The sequence below is a fragment of the Vitis vinifera genome, chromosome 3 (assembly GCF_030704535.1).
Source record: "Vitis vinifera cultivar Pinot Noir 40024 chromosome 3, ASM3070453v1".
NCBI classification, from domain to species: Eukaryota; Viridiplantae; Streptophyta; class Magnoliopsida; order Vitales; family Vitaceae; genus Vitis; species Vitis vinifera.
In genome coordinates this window covers 5572647-5592277 of record NC_081807.1, presented here as the reverse complement: position 1 = coordinate 5592277, position 19631 = coordinate 5572647, and the positions used below count along the sequence as shown (strand labels likewise).

General features: G+C 39.6%; 3 protein-coding genes across 4 annotated transcripts; all 3 read right to left on the bottom strand.

The window, feature by feature from the left end:
- Window positions 1–667: 667 nt before the first annotated feature.
- LOC100265894 (subtilisin-like protease SBT3) lies at window positions 668–3162 on the bottom strand. The gene has a single exon (XM_010649439.3). The coding sequence runs from the start codon at window positions 3038–3040 to the stop codon at window positions 740–742; it is 2301 nt and encodes a 766-aa protein (XP_010647741.3). The 5' UTR covers window positions 3041–3162; the 3' UTR covers window positions 668–739.
- Window positions 3163–3564: 402 nt separating this feature from the next.
- LOC104878785 (uncharacterized) lies at window positions 3565–14719 on the bottom strand. Of its 2 annotated transcripts, XM_010649441.3 has the most exons (3): window positions 14647–14718; window positions 14315–14355; window positions 3565–5507 (listed from the first exon to the last, which is right to left on the bottom strand). In XM_010649441.3, the coding sequence occupies exon 3, from the start codon at window positions 5476–5478 to the stop codon at window positions 3883–3885; it is 1596 nt and encodes a 531-aa protein (XP_010647743.1). In that variant the 5' UTR covers window positions 5479–5507; window positions 14315–14355; window positions 14647–14718; the 3' UTR covers window positions 3565–3882. The 2 variants fall into 2 exon arrangements, with proteins under 2 accessions (XP_010647743.1, XP_010647742.1); XM_010649440.3 differs by having other exon boundaries at window positions 14315–14719.
- An 800-nt stretch (window positions 14720–15519) lies between these two features.
- Window positions 15520–19566, bottom strand: LOC100248705 (thioredoxin M3, chloroplastic). The gene is made up of 3 exons (XM_019218979.2): window positions 19266–19566; window positions 16698–16770; window positions 15520–16150 (listed from the first exon to the last, which is right to left on the bottom strand). The coding sequence occupies exons 1-3, from the start codon at window positions 19353–19355 to the stop codon at window positions 15831–15833; spliced, it is 483 nt and encodes a 160-aa protein (XP_019074524.1). The 5' UTR covers window positions 19356–19566; the 3' UTR covers window positions 15520–15830.
- Window positions 19567–19631: the final 65 nt, after the last annotated feature.

Below are 19631 nucleotides of genomic sequence, written 5' to 3'. Positions count from 1 at the left end.
ATGAACATGTCCTGATATTTATCACATGACCATCCCAATTGCACAAGTAGCTTTTGCAGCAATCTGTGACACGTTCAGGAGGAAATGCTTCTGGCCCCAAAAAATACCGAGCTGATGAATGATTATAATGATCAAATTGGATAATCCAGCAGTTGATATTGAATTCCTGATGGTGATGTTGGGTACCAAGCCAACTTTACAGCTGGTATCTTTCTAGCCATGAGGGTCTAATTGAACAGCTCCGGGGACCCATCTTGATTTTTAAGGACAGCACGTTTATCTCGATAAGGCTATTGAACCCGTCTTTCTGTATGATACAGGGGTAGCAGACTACAATTTCTTGCATGGGATGCAGAGTACATTATAGCTTTTGAGCTTGCCACAAGGAAGGACATTCTTATCCTCATTCTCAAAAGAAATAAGAATATTCAGCAAAGCTGAGTTCAATTTGAGTGTTTAGATTGATTTGGTTGGAGCTAATTGGCATAGCAATCACTTACTAAAACTTATTGTCATTTTGCATGGTGCTAGTGAAATTGTATGTTAATGGACAGCTTATTGCGTAGATGAGAAGAAAACTATCAAGTAAAAATAATTTTATTTGTTTTGAATCCTGTCAAACTGACATGCATTTCTTAATCAAGTTGCCAGCTAGGTACCATGAAAATCTATGCTCTTCCGAAAGAAATGATCAATCAACAGCTCACAAGGTCATGAAATAAGATTGATCAGTTGCTGGTCAAGTTCTGATGATAGGTGCAATGGCGGAGACAATAGGACTGCTCACAACATGAGTCCCATTAGCCTCCCACCAGGTTAAATACCCGAAATTTCCAATGTAATCGCTCTGTGGTCTGGCATCTCCCAGATTGATCTCTACCGTCATGTTGAATTCAGCCTTGCTGTACTTTCCTGCGAAAGATACTACAGAGGGCTGTACAGAAACTTTCATTCCTGAAGGTAGCTTCACACTGGCATGATAAACGGAATGGGTATTCTCTACATTTGTCAACACCCTCTTGAAGGTGTAGCTTGTAGTGTTAGTATTGTTGAGGAGGACCATAAATGAAGGGTAATTTAGGTCTAGATTGGCTTGATCACAGCTGAACTTTGATCTCCTGGTGATGATCTTAATCTGTTTGCTGGTGTAGTTCAATCCACACAGGAAATTGATATAGTCTTGGGCCTCTATATCATAAACTAGACCAGGATCCATGGCCATGTTGGGGTTTATGTGCCCTGCTCCAAAATCGAGAGGAGTCCCTGCAACTCCAGTGGTCATATCCATGATTGGTCCTTGAGTGTTATCAAGCAGGTATGCTGTTGTCATCATTGCCGAGCGAACGGCAGCTGGGCTCCAATCTGGGTGTGCTGATTTCAGCAGTGCAGCTACCCCAACTGCATGGGGAGAGGCCATAGAGGTTCCAGACAAGAGAGCGTAATTGGTGAGCAGGTAATAGTCCCCTATTGGTGTAATTCCTCTGTTGGATGCCCATGCAGCTAAGATATCCACCCCAGGAGCCAATATATCAGGCTTCAATATCATTGGAGCCCTACGACTAGGACCTCGTGACGAGAACCAAGCCACCATAGGAGCTGGTTTAGCACCCAATACTGTTATCTGGAACTTAATATCAACTACAGGATTCTCTGATTTGATTATGTAGTCCTTCACCAAATCTCCATCCTTGGGGCTTACAGCCACAAATGGCATGTAGAAATCACTGGGCGAGAGAAAAATCCCTGAGTCTGTACTGAATATGGCTCCGGCAGCTCCTACTCTCTCCATTTCATCTGACTGGATTCCTCCTGATTCAGAGAAGTCGCAGAACACAATCTTGCCTGCAGCATCTTTTGGGTCTATGGCATTGTCCTCACAGAGTTCTTTGCTTCTATTTCCATGACCGAAGTAGAGAGGAACCTGGGAGATTAACAAGTCTTCCGGATAAACTGATTTTCCTCTGATGTTCAATATGCCATTGCCCAGTGAGACGTCAGCGGCATAATCTAAATCAATAGTCCCAGCACCAATGGTTGTAATCCAAGGAGCTCCATTGAATATAGTGTAACCATGAGGGCCGGAGTTTCCAGCTGAACAAGACACAAAAATCCCTTTCTCCATGGCTGCAAAAGCTCCAACGGCAATTGGGTTTTCTTCAAAAGTTGTCTCAGAGAACCCCAGTGAAAGTGACATGAGATCAACACCATCCGCTATGGCTTGGTCTATTCCGGCTAATGTGTCTGAGGCAGCTGACTCGTAAGTATCATTGTAAAAGAGCACTTTATACATGGCAAGCCGAGCCTTGGGTGCAATGCCAGTAGCTGTACCCTTGGCATAGCCAAAGTAATTGGCGTCTGCCACTGGACTCCCAGCTGCTGTAGATGATGTATGAGTTCCATGTCCATAGAAATCCCTTGGGGAATCATAATCATCAGGTGTTGATATGTTCAAGCCTCGTTGCTTCAGTGCTTTACTGAAAGACCGTGCTCCAATGAGTTTTCGGTTACAAAGAGAAGAGTTAAATTCCACCCCAGATTCACAGGCACCTCGCCATCTATCTGGCACAGGAGCCATTCCCTTGTCCTGAAAACTCTCACTCTCTGGCCAGATACCAGTGTCGAGTATACCAATAACCATGTCTTCACCAAAGTTGCCCCCCGGCCATGAACCAAAATTATTCTCCAGGCCAAGAAATTTTGGGGTGTGTGTGGTGTGGATTGTTCCAAAGGTCTCTGGGTATGTTGCCAGGTGGCCGGACATCTTCTCCAGTTGATCAAGGTGTGACTGGGACAGAACAGCACTGAAGCCATCCAACACATGGTTATAGGTGTAGAGATGGGTTGGGAGAATACCATCTGGTGAGTAGAAGGATGAGAGGGTTGATAAGTACCAGTCATGATGACTGGAGAAGGGAATTGGCATGGCTGATTTATCCATGTGAACTATATAAGTTCTTATATCTTCTGACATGGAAGATGTTGTAACAGTTGACAGAACAAGAAGGAGACATAGGAGCTTGAAAGGAGTGACGTGTTCCATGGTTGGAACACTGAAACCATGTGAAGAGAAACATTAGGACAATATGAACTTATATAGGCCGGTTTTGATGTAGAGGACAGTTTTCCCAGCGATTGAATCTAAAGGTACTTGAGAGAAAACAAACCAAAAAAATAAAAGAAAGAAAGAGAACTTAGCGTTTGGACTTTCTGCTGAACCCTGAGCAGATGTAACCCAGTAAATGCAATGGAGGCCGTCTAGCAATTTTGCATAGCCATGGTCGTCTAGGTTGTTGCAACATTGCTAGAATTGAGGCCGGCAAGCGAATTTGTATTTGTTTGCGGATGGTCATTCTGCCACTATCCTAATACAATGTTTTTGAGTTAACCTCCACATGTTGTTAGTAAAGCAAACGAAGCAATATGTATAGGAGAAAGACAAGAAGCAATGCTCGCCTAAATGAGAGGGGATGATACAAGCAATAGTGGAGGAAAAACTGAAGGTAAAAACCAAAATGTATTAACGATAGGCTTTATGCAAATTCTAGAACAAGAAGCACAATAAAGTCAGTAAACCCTGGATTCTGATAATGAAATACAATGATTAAAATGCAAGTTAATTTACATATGGATCTCCCATTAGCAGTTGTTCAGTTACATCGATCAGGCATGAGTCCAACATGGAAGTTCTGAAAATGAACTACAAACCCATGTAGGAGGAAAAGGTAAAAAGGAAAAGCCAACATGCCCCTAGCCCATCCTATCACCTATTATATAAATGAAGGGAAAAAAAAAAAGAGGTAGGCAATAATAAGCATGCCTCAACTGTGATCCAAAACAAGTTAGAACATGGCAAGTTACAAGAATCGGCAGCCAACAGATCTTCTAGCCACCAACTGCATCAAGGAACTTCCTCTTGGTTACTGGTTCCTCATGCAACACGACAACATCCTTCACCTTGTCAAACAACCCCTCTAACTCATTCACACCAAACTTTCGATAGTCCAGTGGTTTCTTGTACCTTTGTTGGTATATTGCCTCAAAACAACCCAGGAAAATCCGACAAGAATAGCTCACTAGGATCTCTTGCAACTCATGTTTGAACTGTTCAATATTTTGATCATTGATTTCACATCTAGAAGCCAACAGACCAAACTTTTCTTCTCTCCTTCTCTCATCATGTTCTTCTACAACCACTCTTTCATCATCTGAGAACTCATCTGAAGACCCACAGCCAGTGATATTATCCATGTTCTCCTCCTGGATCCCCTTCCCTTTCTTCTCCTTCCTTGCCATTATCAATGGAGGAGCACTTGGGCCAGCCTTCGAGTTTCGGAGGTAGACAAGCTTCCTATGGCCCTTCCCCTCTACGGCCAATGTATCAGCCATCTTCTTGAAAAGATTCACAAGCTTGAAAGCTCCATATTCTGAAACATAAAGAGGCCGTCCAAAGAGTTTCTGGTAGTCAGAAGGAATGCGGGCAAGAGGCAGGCACCCTCCTGATAGTTCAAGCAGTTTTACCAGCTGTGCCTTTAGTCCATTTAGGTCCCCAGGCTGCACCCACAAGGTGGATTCATTTTGTTCACCATAAGAAATAGGTCCTGCTGAAGCTTCATTCAAACCAGATGGGAGGCTTTGTGACCTCAAAGTCGGAGGAAAACAAGACATGGTGATTGAAGAAGTACTGTTGAATTCAGATAAGGATTGTGATATTATTGAGAAATCCCTTGTGCTATAATAACCTTGTGACATTCCCCTATATACAATTGCCTCTTCTTCATTTTGTCCATCTGGATTGTCATTGATATGGCAACCCATGAGACACCCAGCAATATCAGCTGTTCCTCCACGAGGGGGGATCAAAACCTTGGTGGGAGGCACAAAGCCTTCCCCACGAGCCACACTAGGCCAGTCCCAAACAAACCTTCCAGCATTGCACAGGGCAGATGCCACACCCACTCCAGAAGGAATTACTAGAATGACAGTATATCCACGTTGACCAAGTATGTGAAGTGCAGGAGCAAAATCAACATCCCCAGATATCAGCATGATGGAAGAAGGTGGAGGATTGTCAAGGGCAAACAGGAACATGTCAACTAAGATAGCTTTGTCAGCTGCATCCTTCCTCCCATTTGGAACATCTATGAGTTTGACTCCTGTTCTCTGGCAGCCCTCTCTGAGCCGCCTGGGAAAGGCATTAAAATCCCCATATGCAGAAAACATGGTTACAGCACCTCTAATTACAGGATGGACACGCAGTGCCATTCGGATATTGCCAGCTACATCTTCAGGCCGCACATCACTTGGGACAGGGCAATTCTCAATGTCCCAAAGGATAGCCACAGAACCATGTGGGGAGGTTCGACCTTGCTGATTTAGAAGAGGTTGAAGAGGATTCGCACTTGGATTCATCATATGTGTTCCACTTTGTTCAGAGGATTCTGAAGATACTATCAAAGCTGATGTATTTGGATCAGCCATTAGTGCTTCATCAACAACTTAAAAGGTTCCTGAAAAGGGCCAAAAGAGGGGAAAAATTGTTAAGGCATAGCTGACCCCGGCCATCCCAATATCCATTCATAGAAACTGTTGCTAAAGGAATCATATAGCCAGCTTCAGATTCCAGCTTCAGATTTCAAACTATACCCAATTTTATTTAAACTAGAATTCTAAACAAAAACACGAGCAAACTTAAACTAACAGCACATGTGTTCACTAGTTGCCCTAGAACACAACACTCCTGATATAGCAATCAAATTTTAGTTGTTCAATATAAGTATTTAAAACCTTGGCTACTTTCAATTGTGTAATCAATCAAAGTTGCAGTTAACCTGGATTTAGATTTCACAATCCAAAAGTCAGGACAAGGAAGCAAAACTACATCATAAATGCATAAACTTGAAGAAATATCTCCACAATTCTCCCCCAGATTAGTAGCTTCCTGAAAAACCTTTCTGGGACACCAAAAAATTAGAAGAGTCCCACACTATGTGCAGAAAGCCAAGGAGGCTTCCAAAGGTACATCGACATATCCAAAGTTTTCTCTTCTGGTATTTCACACAAAAATAAAACCGTGTACGGAAATTTTGATGTATTTTATAGCACATATTGTTGAAGGAGCTTAGAAAAAAATTAAGGTTGAATTTGATCAGATGCACATCGATTAAAAAAAAATTAGAATAGCTCTATCTAGCTTAGTGGATCCTTGCGCAAATTGTTAGGCCAATGATCGACTGAAAAATGAGCCTCGAGCATGATGTCCCAACTTTGATGTGGTAATAAAACATAGATCACCTCCATGAAACACAACAGAGAGAAAAAGAACTTAAAGCTACAGCCTGGTTGAAATTCATTTCTGAACTCATGGCACACAACCAATTAACATAAACTACCCAATTCTAAAGTAGAATTTCCACAAATCTGACAGTGCAATGGCCCTACTTGATACAAGTTTCAACCCAACAAAAGAAACACTAACCAACTGCAAATCTCCAACTAATAAGGAATGAAACTTTCTCCAATGACAACACCCCTTGTTTCTCATCACTCTGAAACAAGTCAGTCACTGATTTTTTAAATAAAATGTTCAGCATTCATTTTCTGCATGTATTACTAATCATAGAAGCAGAGAAGCTAAACCAAAGATGTTGTTGATAAACAAATAACATCAAGATTTTAGTTTTGATTTTAACATCCATTAGTACCAAGCAGGAAATTAAAACTATAAGCCATGAAGTGATGAACATAATGCATATAAAAAACAAACTTAAGAAATACCATGATAATTATACCACCAATAATTTAACAAAATTAAAATAAATAAAATAAATAAAAAATAAAAAAACCACCTAATAGAGATGTATTCTCTCATCTCAACTCAATCAAGTCTCATCCAAACTACTTGTTCTCAGTTAAAGGGTTTCATTTTCCCATTCTTCTATATCTGAACTGGTCAGCCTTACATTTTCTTAAAGCACCAATCAACATTTTTTTTCTCGGCATCACCTTAAATTCATTCACTTTTCACTCCTTAAAAAAATTACTCTCAGTGCATTTACCCACTTATCATCCTGTACCATTAAGCATTGATAATTTCACAGCTGCATATAAAAATCTTCCATTAATTTTACAAGAAACTTCTAGGGGATGCCCTCATAAAAGTTGAACAAAAAGTTCCCATGAGCATATCACATTAAAAACTAAACACAGCCTACAAAATAGTAGATTTAGCAATAGGAGAAAACTATGAGATTCACAAAGGAGCAGGAAAACAAGGCATCAAAGTTGAACCTAAGCTGGATATAGTGATATAAATTCCAACCAAACATGCTGCTTTTATTCTTTTGTTACATGAGGACTCAAAAATAGAGATGAAGTTTCATCTCTAGCAAGCTAGGATTGGTTGTCCTCAGTGAGTTCAGCTGTTATGATTAATGGAATGAAAAGCATTGGATCCAAGCTTCTGGCCAGACAAGGAGATCCTTTATCCCCCTTTCTGTTTGCACTAGTGGTGGATGTATTCAGGGTTTAGGTTTAGTCGAGAGCTATGAGTTTGGGAGAGAGAGAGTATCTCAGTCTTTCCAATGTAAAACAACTGAAAAAGCTAGTTATCTATGCTTTATGGAGGAAAATGAGGAATTAGGGAATATGGAAACAAGAAAGAAAGAAAGAAATTAAAATTTTAACAAATAAAAGGAAAAAAAGAAAAAGGACACCTATAAACCTTGAAATCTCACTAAAGTCCTCTAATAGTCTCTAAATAGACTAGAAAACAATAAACCTCACTATTAAAGTGAATGAAGCCTACAAAAATTACAATTCATTCTATTCCCACTTTACAATTCCAATACTTATTTATAGACTACAGAACATCCTCAAAACTCAACAAACTATTAAAAAAGAAAAAAGGGAAAGAAAAATGTTAAAAGAAACCTAATCTATATAATAGCCCATCCTCAATAATTGAATTGAAGCCTAAAAAAAACTTCCAATTAATTCAAAGTACAGATTAAAAATGTAGAACCTCTTAAATTGTAATAGCAAAGAAATTTCTTATAATAAGAATTTTTCTAGTAAATTTTCAGATTCTAAATGAGAATCAAATAACCAACCAGAAATTAATAAGACCAAAACAATTATTAAATTGTATACACACTCTTAACTAGGTCAATCTAAGATCTGTTAATTTTCTTCTTTTTGTGAATAGACATTAAAGGACACATCCTCATAACTCCCACCTTTTATAGACATGATTGTTTGGCTTATCTAGCTCATAAGGTAAAATATCCAGTATCAAGGGCACCCAGAGAGTTCTTCACCTGGACTTAAGCCTCATAGTTACCATTAACAAGAGCACTATATTGGGCATTGACATGCACAAGGAGAATTTGGGGGGATCAATGTCCTTTATAGGCTGTGAGATGAGTGATTGACCTTTGAAATACAAAGGTCCTTGCCTACGGGGAACCTATGAGCACTAAAAATCTAGGATACCACTGTCAAGAGTCTTGAGAAGGCTATTTGTCCTATAGATGGGACTACATCGATTCAAAGGGATTTCCTATAATCCATACCTGGAGAAGGTTCTAAAGATCATCTTATCAAATTAGAGGTGGTTTGTAAACTAAAGGCTAAAAGGAAATTAGGTTCAGAATGGAAGGAATGTGTACGGTTGAGCTTTCATTGGTAAGTGATCAAAGAGATCTCCCAAGGAGATATCATTCTATTATCAAAAGTAAATATGGGGGAAGGGGGCACAAAATAAGAGACTAGACGTCAATCCTATAGTTACAGATTCACATCATTGTCCATAACAAGTCATTTACAAGAGTTACCTAGACTCAATTCATCACATTAGATACTCTACGGACCTACTATGAAAAGGTATAAAGAACCTTTTTGGGAAGAGTTAGGTGCAATTCGAGGTTTGTGGTCTGATTCCTGGTGCATCGGTGGGGACTTCAATGTTATTAGATTTCCCAATGAACGGAGTAGAGTTGGAAGACTATCTGGTCCTATGAGAAGGTTTTCAGAGGTGCTAAATGAGTTGGCTTTAAGAGATCTGCCTCTTCAGGGGGGTCCTTATACGTGGAGTGGGGGGTTAAATGGCCAATCCTGGTCGAGACTGGATCGCTTCCTGATTTCGGAGGATTGGGAAAACCATTTTAGTGGAGTGTCTCAGTGCACACTCCCAAGGCCTGTGTCTGACCATTCCCCAATCCTGTTAGATGGGGGTGGTGTTAGGAGAGGTCCTATCTCTTTCCGTTTTGAGAATATGTGGTTGAAGGAGAAGGGATTTAAGGAGCTTCTGAAGGGTTGGTGGCAAGGATTTAATTGCAGTGGTTCATATAGCTTTGTCCTCTCAGAAAAACTAAAGGCCTTAAAAGTTAAGCTGAAGAATTGGAATAAGGAAGTCTTTGGTAAGGTGGGAGTAAACTTGAGGATGGCTTTGGGCAGTGTATCTTTTTGGGATGATCAGGAGAGGCAGAGAACGTTAAACGAGCAGGAGTTAGAGGCTAGAAAGGAGGCCAAGGAGGAGTTTAAAAAGTGGGCGATTATGGAGGAAATCTCGTGGAGGCAGAAATCAAGACAAATATGGTTGAAGGAAGGAGATAAGAACACAGGATTCTTTCATAAGATGGCGAACTCTAACAGTAGAAGGAATTGTTTGAAAAAGATTAAAGTCAGAGGTATTTGGCTTTCAGACGAGCAAGATATTCAAAGGGGAGTGGTAAGGGCCTATCAGGATCTATTATCGGATCCTGGTGGCTGGCACCCGAGCATGAGCAGCTTGAAGTTTGATAGTATTGGAAGAGAGGAGGCTGCCAGGCTGGAGGAGATGTTCTCTTTGGAAGAGGTGTATCTGGCCCTTTCGGAGCTAAATGGGGACAAGGCTCCTGGACCGGATGGATTTCCCATTGCCTTCTGGCAGTTCTGTTGGGATTTTGTCAAAGACGAAATTATGGGCTTCTTTAAGGATTTTTTAAAGAGGGGTAAATTCGTTAAAAGTCTCAACTCCACGTTTCTGGTTTTAGTCCCCAAGAAAGGTGGGGCTGAGGATTTACGTGACTATAGACCCATCAGCTTGGTGGGTGGTCTGTACAAGATCCTCGCCAAGGTTCTAGCCAATAGGCTGAAGAAAGTAGTGAGTAAGGTGGTGTCTTTGGCCCAAAATGCCTTTGTTGAAGGAAGGCAAATCCTTGACGCAGCGTTAATTGCTAACGAGGCCATAGACTCGATGCTGAAAGGGGATGAAGCTGGTGTGTTATGCAAGCTGGACCTAGAGAAGGCTTATGACCATATTAACTGGGATTTTCTGATGTTAGTGATGCAAAAAATGGGCTTTGGGGAGAAGTGGGTCGGCTGGATCAGGTGGTGCATCTCCACTGCCTCTTTCTCAGTTCTGATTAACGGTTCGCCAACGGGCTTCTTCCAGAGCACTCGAGGGTTAAGGCAAGGGGACCCCATTTCCCCCTACTTGTTTGTCTTAGGAATGGAGGCCTTAAGCTGCCTCATTAACAAAGCGGTTAGGGGGGGCTTCCTATCCGGCTGCAGGCTAAGGGGAAGGGGTGGAAATGGGATTCAAGTTTCTCATCTATTATTTGCAGATGATACGCTGGTCTTTTGCAAGGACTCCCAAGACCAAATGGTTGTTCTAAGCTGGCTTTTAATGTGGTTTGAAGCCATTTCTGGTCTGAATATTAACTTGGAAAAGAGCGAAATTCTGTTGGTGGGAAGTGTTAAGAATGCTGAGGTCTTGGCTTCTGAATTGGGCTGCAAAGTGGGTTCTCTTCCTTCCACTTACTTGGGGCTGCCTCTAGGTGCTCCTCACAAATCGGTGGTTGTGTGGGATGGTGTGGAAGAAAGGATGAGGAAGAGACTCGCTCTATGGAAGAGGCAGTTTATTTCTAAGGGGGGGAGAATCACTCTCATTCGGAGCACTTTGGCTAGCATGCCGATTTATCTTATGTCCTTGATGCGTATTCCAAGAGTTGTAAGATTGAGGCTTGAGAAAATCCAAAGGGATTTCCTTTGGGGAGGGGGTGCGTTGGAGAAGAGGCCTCACCTTGTAAAATGGGATGTGGTTCGCTTTCATAAAATGAAGGGTGGATTGGGGATCATAAATTTTTCTATCCTCAATAGGGCCCTGTTGTGTAAATGGAGCTGGCGCTTTGCAGCTGAAAGAGAATCTTTTTGGAAACTTGTTATCAGCTCGAAGTATGGGGAAGAAGAAGGAGGGTGGATCTCTTGTGAGGTTAGGGAAGGCTATGGGGTGGGGTTGTGGAAGGAAATTAGAAAGGAAGGCGTTCTGTTGTTTAAAACGCTTCCTTCACTATAGGGGATGGTAGAAGGGTGAAATTTTGGAAGGACATTTGGTGTGGAAATACTCCCCTATGTGAGGCTTTTCCTTCTCTGTTTGCCTTTGCGGTATCCCAAGATGCGTGGGTAGAGGATTGTTGGGATTATATGGGGGATGCGGGGGGATGCGGGGGGATGGTATCCTTGTTTTTCTAGGTCTTTTAATGACTGGGAGCTGGAGGCGGTGGCGAGTCTCCTTTCGGTCCTTCAAGGAAAGAGGCTGAATGTTGGATTGGAGGATAGAGTGGTGTGGAATGCTTCTAAGAATGGGATTTTCTCTGTAAAATCCCTTTACAATACTCTGGATTTTGGTGGTGCAGTCCCGTTTCCGTGGAGAATCATATGGAGCCCTTGCGTGCCTACTAAGGTGGGTTTTTTTGCTTGGGAAGCTTCTTGGGGGAAGGTCCTAACCCAAGATCATCTCAAAAGGAGGGACTGGTCTCTAGCAAACAGATGCTTCTTATGTTGTGATGATGAGGAGACAATTAACCACATCCTTATTCATTGCCCCAAGGCGAAGGTGTTGTGGAATCTTATGTTTATGATGTTTAGGGTTAATTGGGTCCTTCAGCTCACGGTTAAAGACACTCTCCTTGGCTGGTCCGATTCCTTTGTAGACAAGAAGCGTGGGAAGATTTGGCGGGCAGCCCCCCTTTGTTTATTTTGGACGATGTGGAAAGAAAGAAATAGGATAGTTTTTGATAATGAGGCTTTGTCGATCCAAAGATTGAAAACCTCCTTCGTTTGTAATCTTTTCTCTTGGACTAAGTCCTGCTTAGATGGAGAGCCCCACTCCTTAATTAATTTTGTAGATTGGTTGGGCTCTAATTGAGGGTTGGTGAGTGTCTGCTTCCTTGTGCTTTTTGTTTTTGGGGCTTCTCGTGTATACTTCCTGTATGCTTTGGGTTGCCTTCTTGCTTCCCTCTTTTTAATATAATATTTCTGTGTTTATCTATCAAAAAAAATTCATCACATTAGATACATTATTGGAGATGGATCTAAGATTAAGTCTTAGGAAGATTTATATATATATATATATATATATATATATAGAGAGAGAGAGAGAGAGAGAGAGAGAGAGATAAAGGTCTTAGGAGGATCTTTATAGAGGAGATCTACCTTTGTATTATCTTTTTTTTTTTCTTTGATCAGTAAAAGCAATTGTATTAAGAGTGCTAAAAGAAGAATGCTCGAAAGTATACACAACGCATACAAGGCATTAAAGCCAAAAAAGAAAAGAGAAAACACAAAGAACATCACCTTACATCCTAACCAATCAAAAAAATCAAATAAAGACCACAAGCTAAAGCCTACATGCGCCTTGACCCATTCCAAAAAATGTACAAAAAGGACTGCACAATAGCTTGGTCCACCAATTCAGTATCTTCAAAGGCTTTTCTATTTCTCTCTTTCCATAAGGTCCAAAATAAGCATAATAGGACTGCATTCCACACCTGTTTCCTTTCTTCCCAACAAAAGAGTTATGCCAGATAACTATTGTTTCCTTGATTGAAGAAGGCATAACCCACTAAACATTAAAAAGAGCAAAAATAAGTTGTCAAATCATGATTGCCTTAGGACAATGAAGAAGCAAATGATTCATTCATTCCTCTTCCATATTACACAAATAGCACCTACTTGGTAAAAACTAGCCCTTCCTTTTTAGTTAATCCAGAGTTAGAATTCTTCCCCAAATCCCTTCCCAAACAAAAAAGCTAACCCTATTCAGTACCCAAGATTCCAAACTATGCCTGAAGGAGACAGTCTAGCATTGCAAAGAGCTAGGGAGGAGTAAAAGGACTTAACAAGTAAAGAGGCCTTTCTTTGAAGCCCGTAAGGACATGACATCTTCATCGTCCTTTCTAAACACCCTATCTATGCAACCTTCTAAATGAGCTTCCACCTCTCTTATTTCCTATCCATTGTTATGTTTTGTGAATACAAGGTTCCAATGACCCACTTCTCTTATCTATTCCCACAAATGAGTTACCCAAGCTTCTTTAGAGGAGGTTAATGAGTACAAGCTTGGAAAAGCCTCTTCCAAGGAATCCTCCCTACACCACCTATTCTTCTAGAAACACACTCTTCTACCATTCCCCGCCTTAAAAGCCACCATTTTGCTAAACTCCATCCACCCATTCCTGATGACCTTCCAAAGACCCACTCCATAACCTTCCCTTTAAGCACCAAAACAACTCTGAAAAGAACCCAACCACTCAACAAAGTCTATCATACACAGTGTCACATTATTTAAGCACACCCTTATCCACTCTGAAAAGAAACACAAGAAGTATTTTAGCACTAAATACATTTATTCCATATCTCTAAAAGATATACCATTTCTCTCCTTCCAAAAGTTCAAAATATGGACAAAGGGTCAGCCTTCCATGCTTTCTTTCTCATCTTCCTGACAAAGGATCCATCCCCCTTAAAGAGGGTTATCACACACAGTAACCTGAATAAAGATAAAACTATCTGCCACAGAATTCCTGTTTTGGTGCAATGAAGCAGGAGGTGCTCTACTGATTCTTTCTTGTTTTGAGAATAAATTATGTGCATTATTCATCAATTCCATTTTTTTTAATACAAGTTAAGCTCCTTTTTTTCTTTTAAGAACGGTAGCCAACCAGCCATACCTCAACACTGATAGCTAGGTCCCAAGTCCCCTCCCAATTCACTCATGACTTGTGGAACTGAAAATCTATGATCGGCCAAAGGCTCAGGGATGTTTGTGTGGGCATTCGCGTAGACGCGCGACTCCACATACACATAGAGGCATCAACTTAACTAAGCCTAACAGCAATTTGGCTTAAGTTTCATTTTATAGAAACCAAACAAAAAAAAAATTAAAAAAACAGATTCAGAATGCAATTCTCTTCGCCCCTTCCTTCAATTTCTCACCAACCAGAGAAATGTTTCATACCCAAAAATATAAATAGAATCTAATAAATAAAAGTACCTGGCGTTGCGATTCTCAAATTTACACAGCTTCCCAGGCTCCTGTCCCGAAAAAAATCAAATAAATTAAATCATCCAAAACAGCTCATCCGATATTACACTCTATAATTGATGATCAAAGAAACATTGCCAAACAGGTCCTGAAAGAAGAGAAGATGAATCCTGAAGAAACCTAGATTCCGTAGAAAGAAAAAGGAAAAACAAAGCGATCCAAAGTTTTCCCGATAAAATATCTGAATATAAAACCTCAGACGAATTCAGACGTTGGAAAAATCGATATTGAGAAAGAGAGAAAGAGAGGTGTGTGGAGAATGGGAAAGAACAAGGGGGTGCCCTGCTTTTTGCACTCTGCAACTGAGATTTTGGGTAGAGACAGCAGAGCAGAACAGGGCAAGGGAGGCATTTTTATGGCCGACACCTTGGGCCTTTTATTGGAGTCACCGGCCCAGTTTGAGGGACAACTAACCGCCTCTACCAACTCAGGAAACGACGTCGTTTTGAGTTTGGAATGTCTTTAATGATTTTTACCCTTTCACTATCACGAGGCTTATTTAGACATCAAAGTCAAGTCACTAAAGCTCGTGGAAATAATATAATTATTTTGACCTAATTTTTTCATTAAAGCTTGTTGTTCATAATTACGTTGAAAAGATAATATAGGATCAACATGATCTATATCAATAATTTGTTTATTCAAGAAATTAAATTTTAAAACTTACGATGATCATGATTATGAAACCCGAACTAGTCTTAACAACCACATTAAGTTTACATTTGATAAGGCCAAATATTTCCTTAAGTTTTGGATCATGGGAAAAACCTTAAAGCATGGTTCATTACCATCACAAGCTTAAAGGAGGAAAATGAAGATACTAAAATTTCAAAGTTACTATTTCTATCGCTTCTACAATCAAAAGTTTAGCATAAAGTTCAGCAACAAACCATTGTGGAGAATTAACAAACTTCTTCCAATTGGAAGAAAGAAAAAGAACAATCCCTTTCACATTCATCTCCATCCATTTTGACCATCTGTGGTAAAACATGGCGGCCAACTAGGGTTAGCAGTACAAGCACTTGTCAGATTGAGATAAGATAGTTGAATTAGAACCAATAACATCCACTGGAGAATCATTCTATCCATTAGTATCCAACCACATTCTACCTCCAAATTTATAAAAGAGAAACAGTTAATAAATGCAAATTGACTGACTTTGAACCTTTTATTGTTCATTATCATTAATGATGCACAACTTGCATAGACATGAAATGCATTCAGATTCCTAAAACAAGCCGCACAGTCAAGGTCATATGTACAAAACATAAACTCATACCAGCTCATTCTTCAAAAAAGAAGAAGAAGAAGAAGAAGAAGACGAAGAAGAAGATGGTAACTAGAATGTACAACCATGTCGTGACAGGCTGACAGCACAATTCACAATTCAAGATATAAAAATGATATGACATGGGGGAAAATTGATCAATTTCCCTGGATGGTCTAGTTGTGAAACAAACTGGGATTAAGATGAGAGGACCCTCTCAATGGCAGCCACATAGAACTCCTTAGGCATGGTTCCAACTACAGATTCACGTTTCTCTCCATTTTTAAACAGCAAAACCACTGGCACAGCCTTAATTTCATAGTTCTCAGCAATATGCAAGTCATGGTCTGTGTTCAGCACAAAGCATTTAAGTCTCCCTGCATAATCTTCTGCAATCTCATCTATCACCCGGTGAACCATCCTGCAGGGCCCACACCAACTAGCATAAAATTCAACCAGGACAGGGATTTCGCTGTTCAGAATTGATTTTTCCCATGAGTCTCCAGTGACCACTGCAGCTGCACATTCCAAACATAATGTGGTTAAGAGGACCATCCAATGTTTATCTAATTATTAGATTAGAATCTTATTATTCTAATATACATATACATTAGAATTCCATAATATAATTTTTTCATTTTTAAAATATATTAATACTTAGTGATCATTAAATAATCATTAATGAATTCCCATTTTAGTTATAGAGGGTCTGCTCTAAGGACTAAGGAAAGGATAAGAAAAATGAAATAGAAAGATGCAATCCAGATAAATGCAATTCAGATCATAATGAGACATTCCTCTGCTTTCATTCGGAAAGGTGGAAGCTAAGACAAAAAAAAGAATCGACCGTTCGAGTATTCTCAAATTGTACATGCCTACCTTACAGATATCTCTGCATATGAGTTTGATTTAATCACATGACTAATTGACATGGAGAAAAATCATTCAAAGTCAAAAGTTTTCCCTCTGAGCAGATTGCAAATTTCTGAAAATGGTCTAAACAACCATAAACTACCCCTAAACCACGCAAGGAATGAGGGTTGAATGAGAATAGGAAAAAAAAACCTGATAAGCTCAGACAGAGAGCACAGCGCTCACCCAATCCTTCATTCTGCCACATTTTTGAAGAGTGCTGAAACTAAAGAGTGCAGTTATTTCATTTCTGTGGTATCCATTTTTTTCTTTCATTTTTTCACTTTGTTCTAGTTTCTTCCATTTTGCTACTGTAAACTATTACCAATATACTGAAGGCAAAACACCCAGGTAGCAAAGAAGAATACAAATCGAAAACGTTAAAAACCAAAAATGACACCATAAAACAGAATCAATGTTCCAACCCCAAGAAACTCAAATTCAATATTTTATTAAATAGAAAAGAATACAGTTAATCAAACAGAACAACAGACAAAGTGGAAGGATAAGAAATGAGCAACACATTTTAGAAAACAAAAAATGCATCAAAAGTAACGATAAGGAGCATCTAAACCAAATAGGTTAAATAAAAATATAGTCCAGACAATGGGAGGAAAACCAAAGGGAGATCTAAAAATATTGTACATTGGTTATGGAGAAAGAAAATTATGTGAAAAACAAGAACACTAGAAGAAGAAAAAATATATTGATTTCAAAATCTACATAGAACAAACAAAAGAAAAAGGCCATAAACATTTATTTCCATCCACACACAAAAGTCAAAGACAAGATGCAATTAGTTCAACAAATGAACTACAAGAAGAACATAATTAACAAACTAAAACTGATTAACCAATTAGATATGCACTTGCCTGAGAAAATCTAAACAGAGAGAGAAGTGAATAAACAATAAAAAGGAGCAAAAATTAAGGGTCAGAAAATAATATGCAGAGCATTAGCATTTAAACATCACCACCACCCAACCCCACCACATCCATGCTGCCTCCTCACCTCTTCTTCCCCAATTTTTTGGAAGTTATTTCGACATAAGCATAACCCATAGGAGTCCAATGTCACATCCTAGGAGGCACATATGTTTCCGTTGTAACATTTCATCCAACCAGATTGTATCAAGAGTTCAAAATCATTATTCCCTCTGCGAATTTTCAGAGAAGCAATCCCAACTTGACCAACCCAGGAAAGGAAATACACTTAAAACTGGTCAGCATTTTATTTAAAAAATTATATATAATAAAAAATAATACAGAAGTTGCTTCAATATTTTTGTCCAAACTTGAAGAGAACCGCTTCATTTTCTGATATTGGTTCTATTTGTAACTAATGAATTGCCATCACTGGGTCATCGTCATGAAGCAAACTTTAAACTTCAACATCTATCTCCATGCCAGAAAAAAGAAGCACAAAAAAAAAAAACCTCCTTCACAATTTGGAATCCCACCCCAATCCAATAAATAAATATAGATAAATAAAAGTTGCAAAAAATATAATTCTGGCCATTAAAAAAGTATGGGTATTGGAATAAGAGATAAATATAAGGATGCTCTTGCATGACACCCAATGACTTTGGTAGTGCCTTTTATCGCAAACCTTTACAAATGATTGGCTCTTTAATCAAGAACTAGATCTGGTTTTTATGGAGATGCCATAAAAAAAAGGAAAAATCAACAAAAAAAGTTGAAGCTTTTTCTCAAGATTCCATCTTCACCGAAATGCTAACATGAACACACCGCACTTTGAGGTTTTCAAAACATTATCCCTCAGGTCAATTTATAGTGAGATAAATGGTTTATCAACCCCATCTAACACAATGATAAGCTTTTTGTAAATCAATAAAGCAGATGAAAGAAAATATCAGGGAGTAGGGTAGAAGCTTCCCCTAACAAGATTCTGACAAAATTGCTGAGGCAGCTAAAAGATGCCAACACATCCAACCAAATGTCCCATCTAAGATTGAAACAGATAAAGAAATTGGCTAGTTCTATTCCCCCATTAACGAATCTAAGACTTTTCATAAGACCCCAAACCGCCACTATCCTAAATCCTTAAGTTTGATTGCAGAGAAAACTGAGGAGAGAAAAGAAAACGAGAACATAAAAAAAAAAATTGAGTGCTTGTTTCCGATGCCCTAGCTTCCAAAAATAAACTTAATCAAGCCAAACAATCAATGAGTCTGAATTTATTCAGCGTCATTGACAGAAACTCCAAAACTCAAATATTCAGTTTCATCTCTTTGCATAGTTCTCTCAGCAACCAAACAGACTTTAACTGCATCAAACCAAATTTCCACCAATAACCACTAAAAAAGCTCAAGAACAAAAATCAGATTGCAGGAAACTTTCAACACTCAAAATTGAAATTTTCAATCTGTGACCAAAGCCCACACAACTAGAATTTAAGGCTTCATCGTGGTCAAAAGATCGGATCAACCGCATTCCGGTGAATGCCTTGATCTCATTATTTTCTCATCAACATAAACTCCAAAATTCAAAAAAATAAAGAATAAATAAATAAATCAGTTTCAGCTACTTCCCTACATTTTCTCAGCAACCAAACGATCCTAACAGAACCAAATCAAAATTTCCACAAGTAAAAAATATAAAAACAACTCCTAAAGCTAAAAAATTTCCCAAGAACTCAAATTAAAACAAGAAGTTTCCAAGATTGAGAATCGAAGGGTTGAATAGTGAAAGGGAAGGATACCTTTGTCGTAATCAGCGGAGCAAAGAACCTTGAGACGGAGAGGTGGGTTTGAAAACCTAATGCCCCTTTTGGCGTGGAAATGAAGAGCATAGGAGGGTCCGCCGGAGCGAGGATAGGAGAGAGGAGCGAAGAGTTTTCGGGTTTGGAGAGAAGGGGAGAGCGGTGAAGAGAGAGGAGGAGGATTGGAGCAAGAAGCCATGGTTGAGCAGAGACCAGAGAGGGGCGTTTGGGGGAATCGAAAACGAGAGAGAGGTGGGTGGAGTGAGAAACGAATGGGAAAGTCAGAATGGAGCACGTTTTTTCTGATTTCCGAGCTTCGAAACATTGGGCCCCACCACGGTTTCGTGTTTTTTTTTTTTTTTCTCC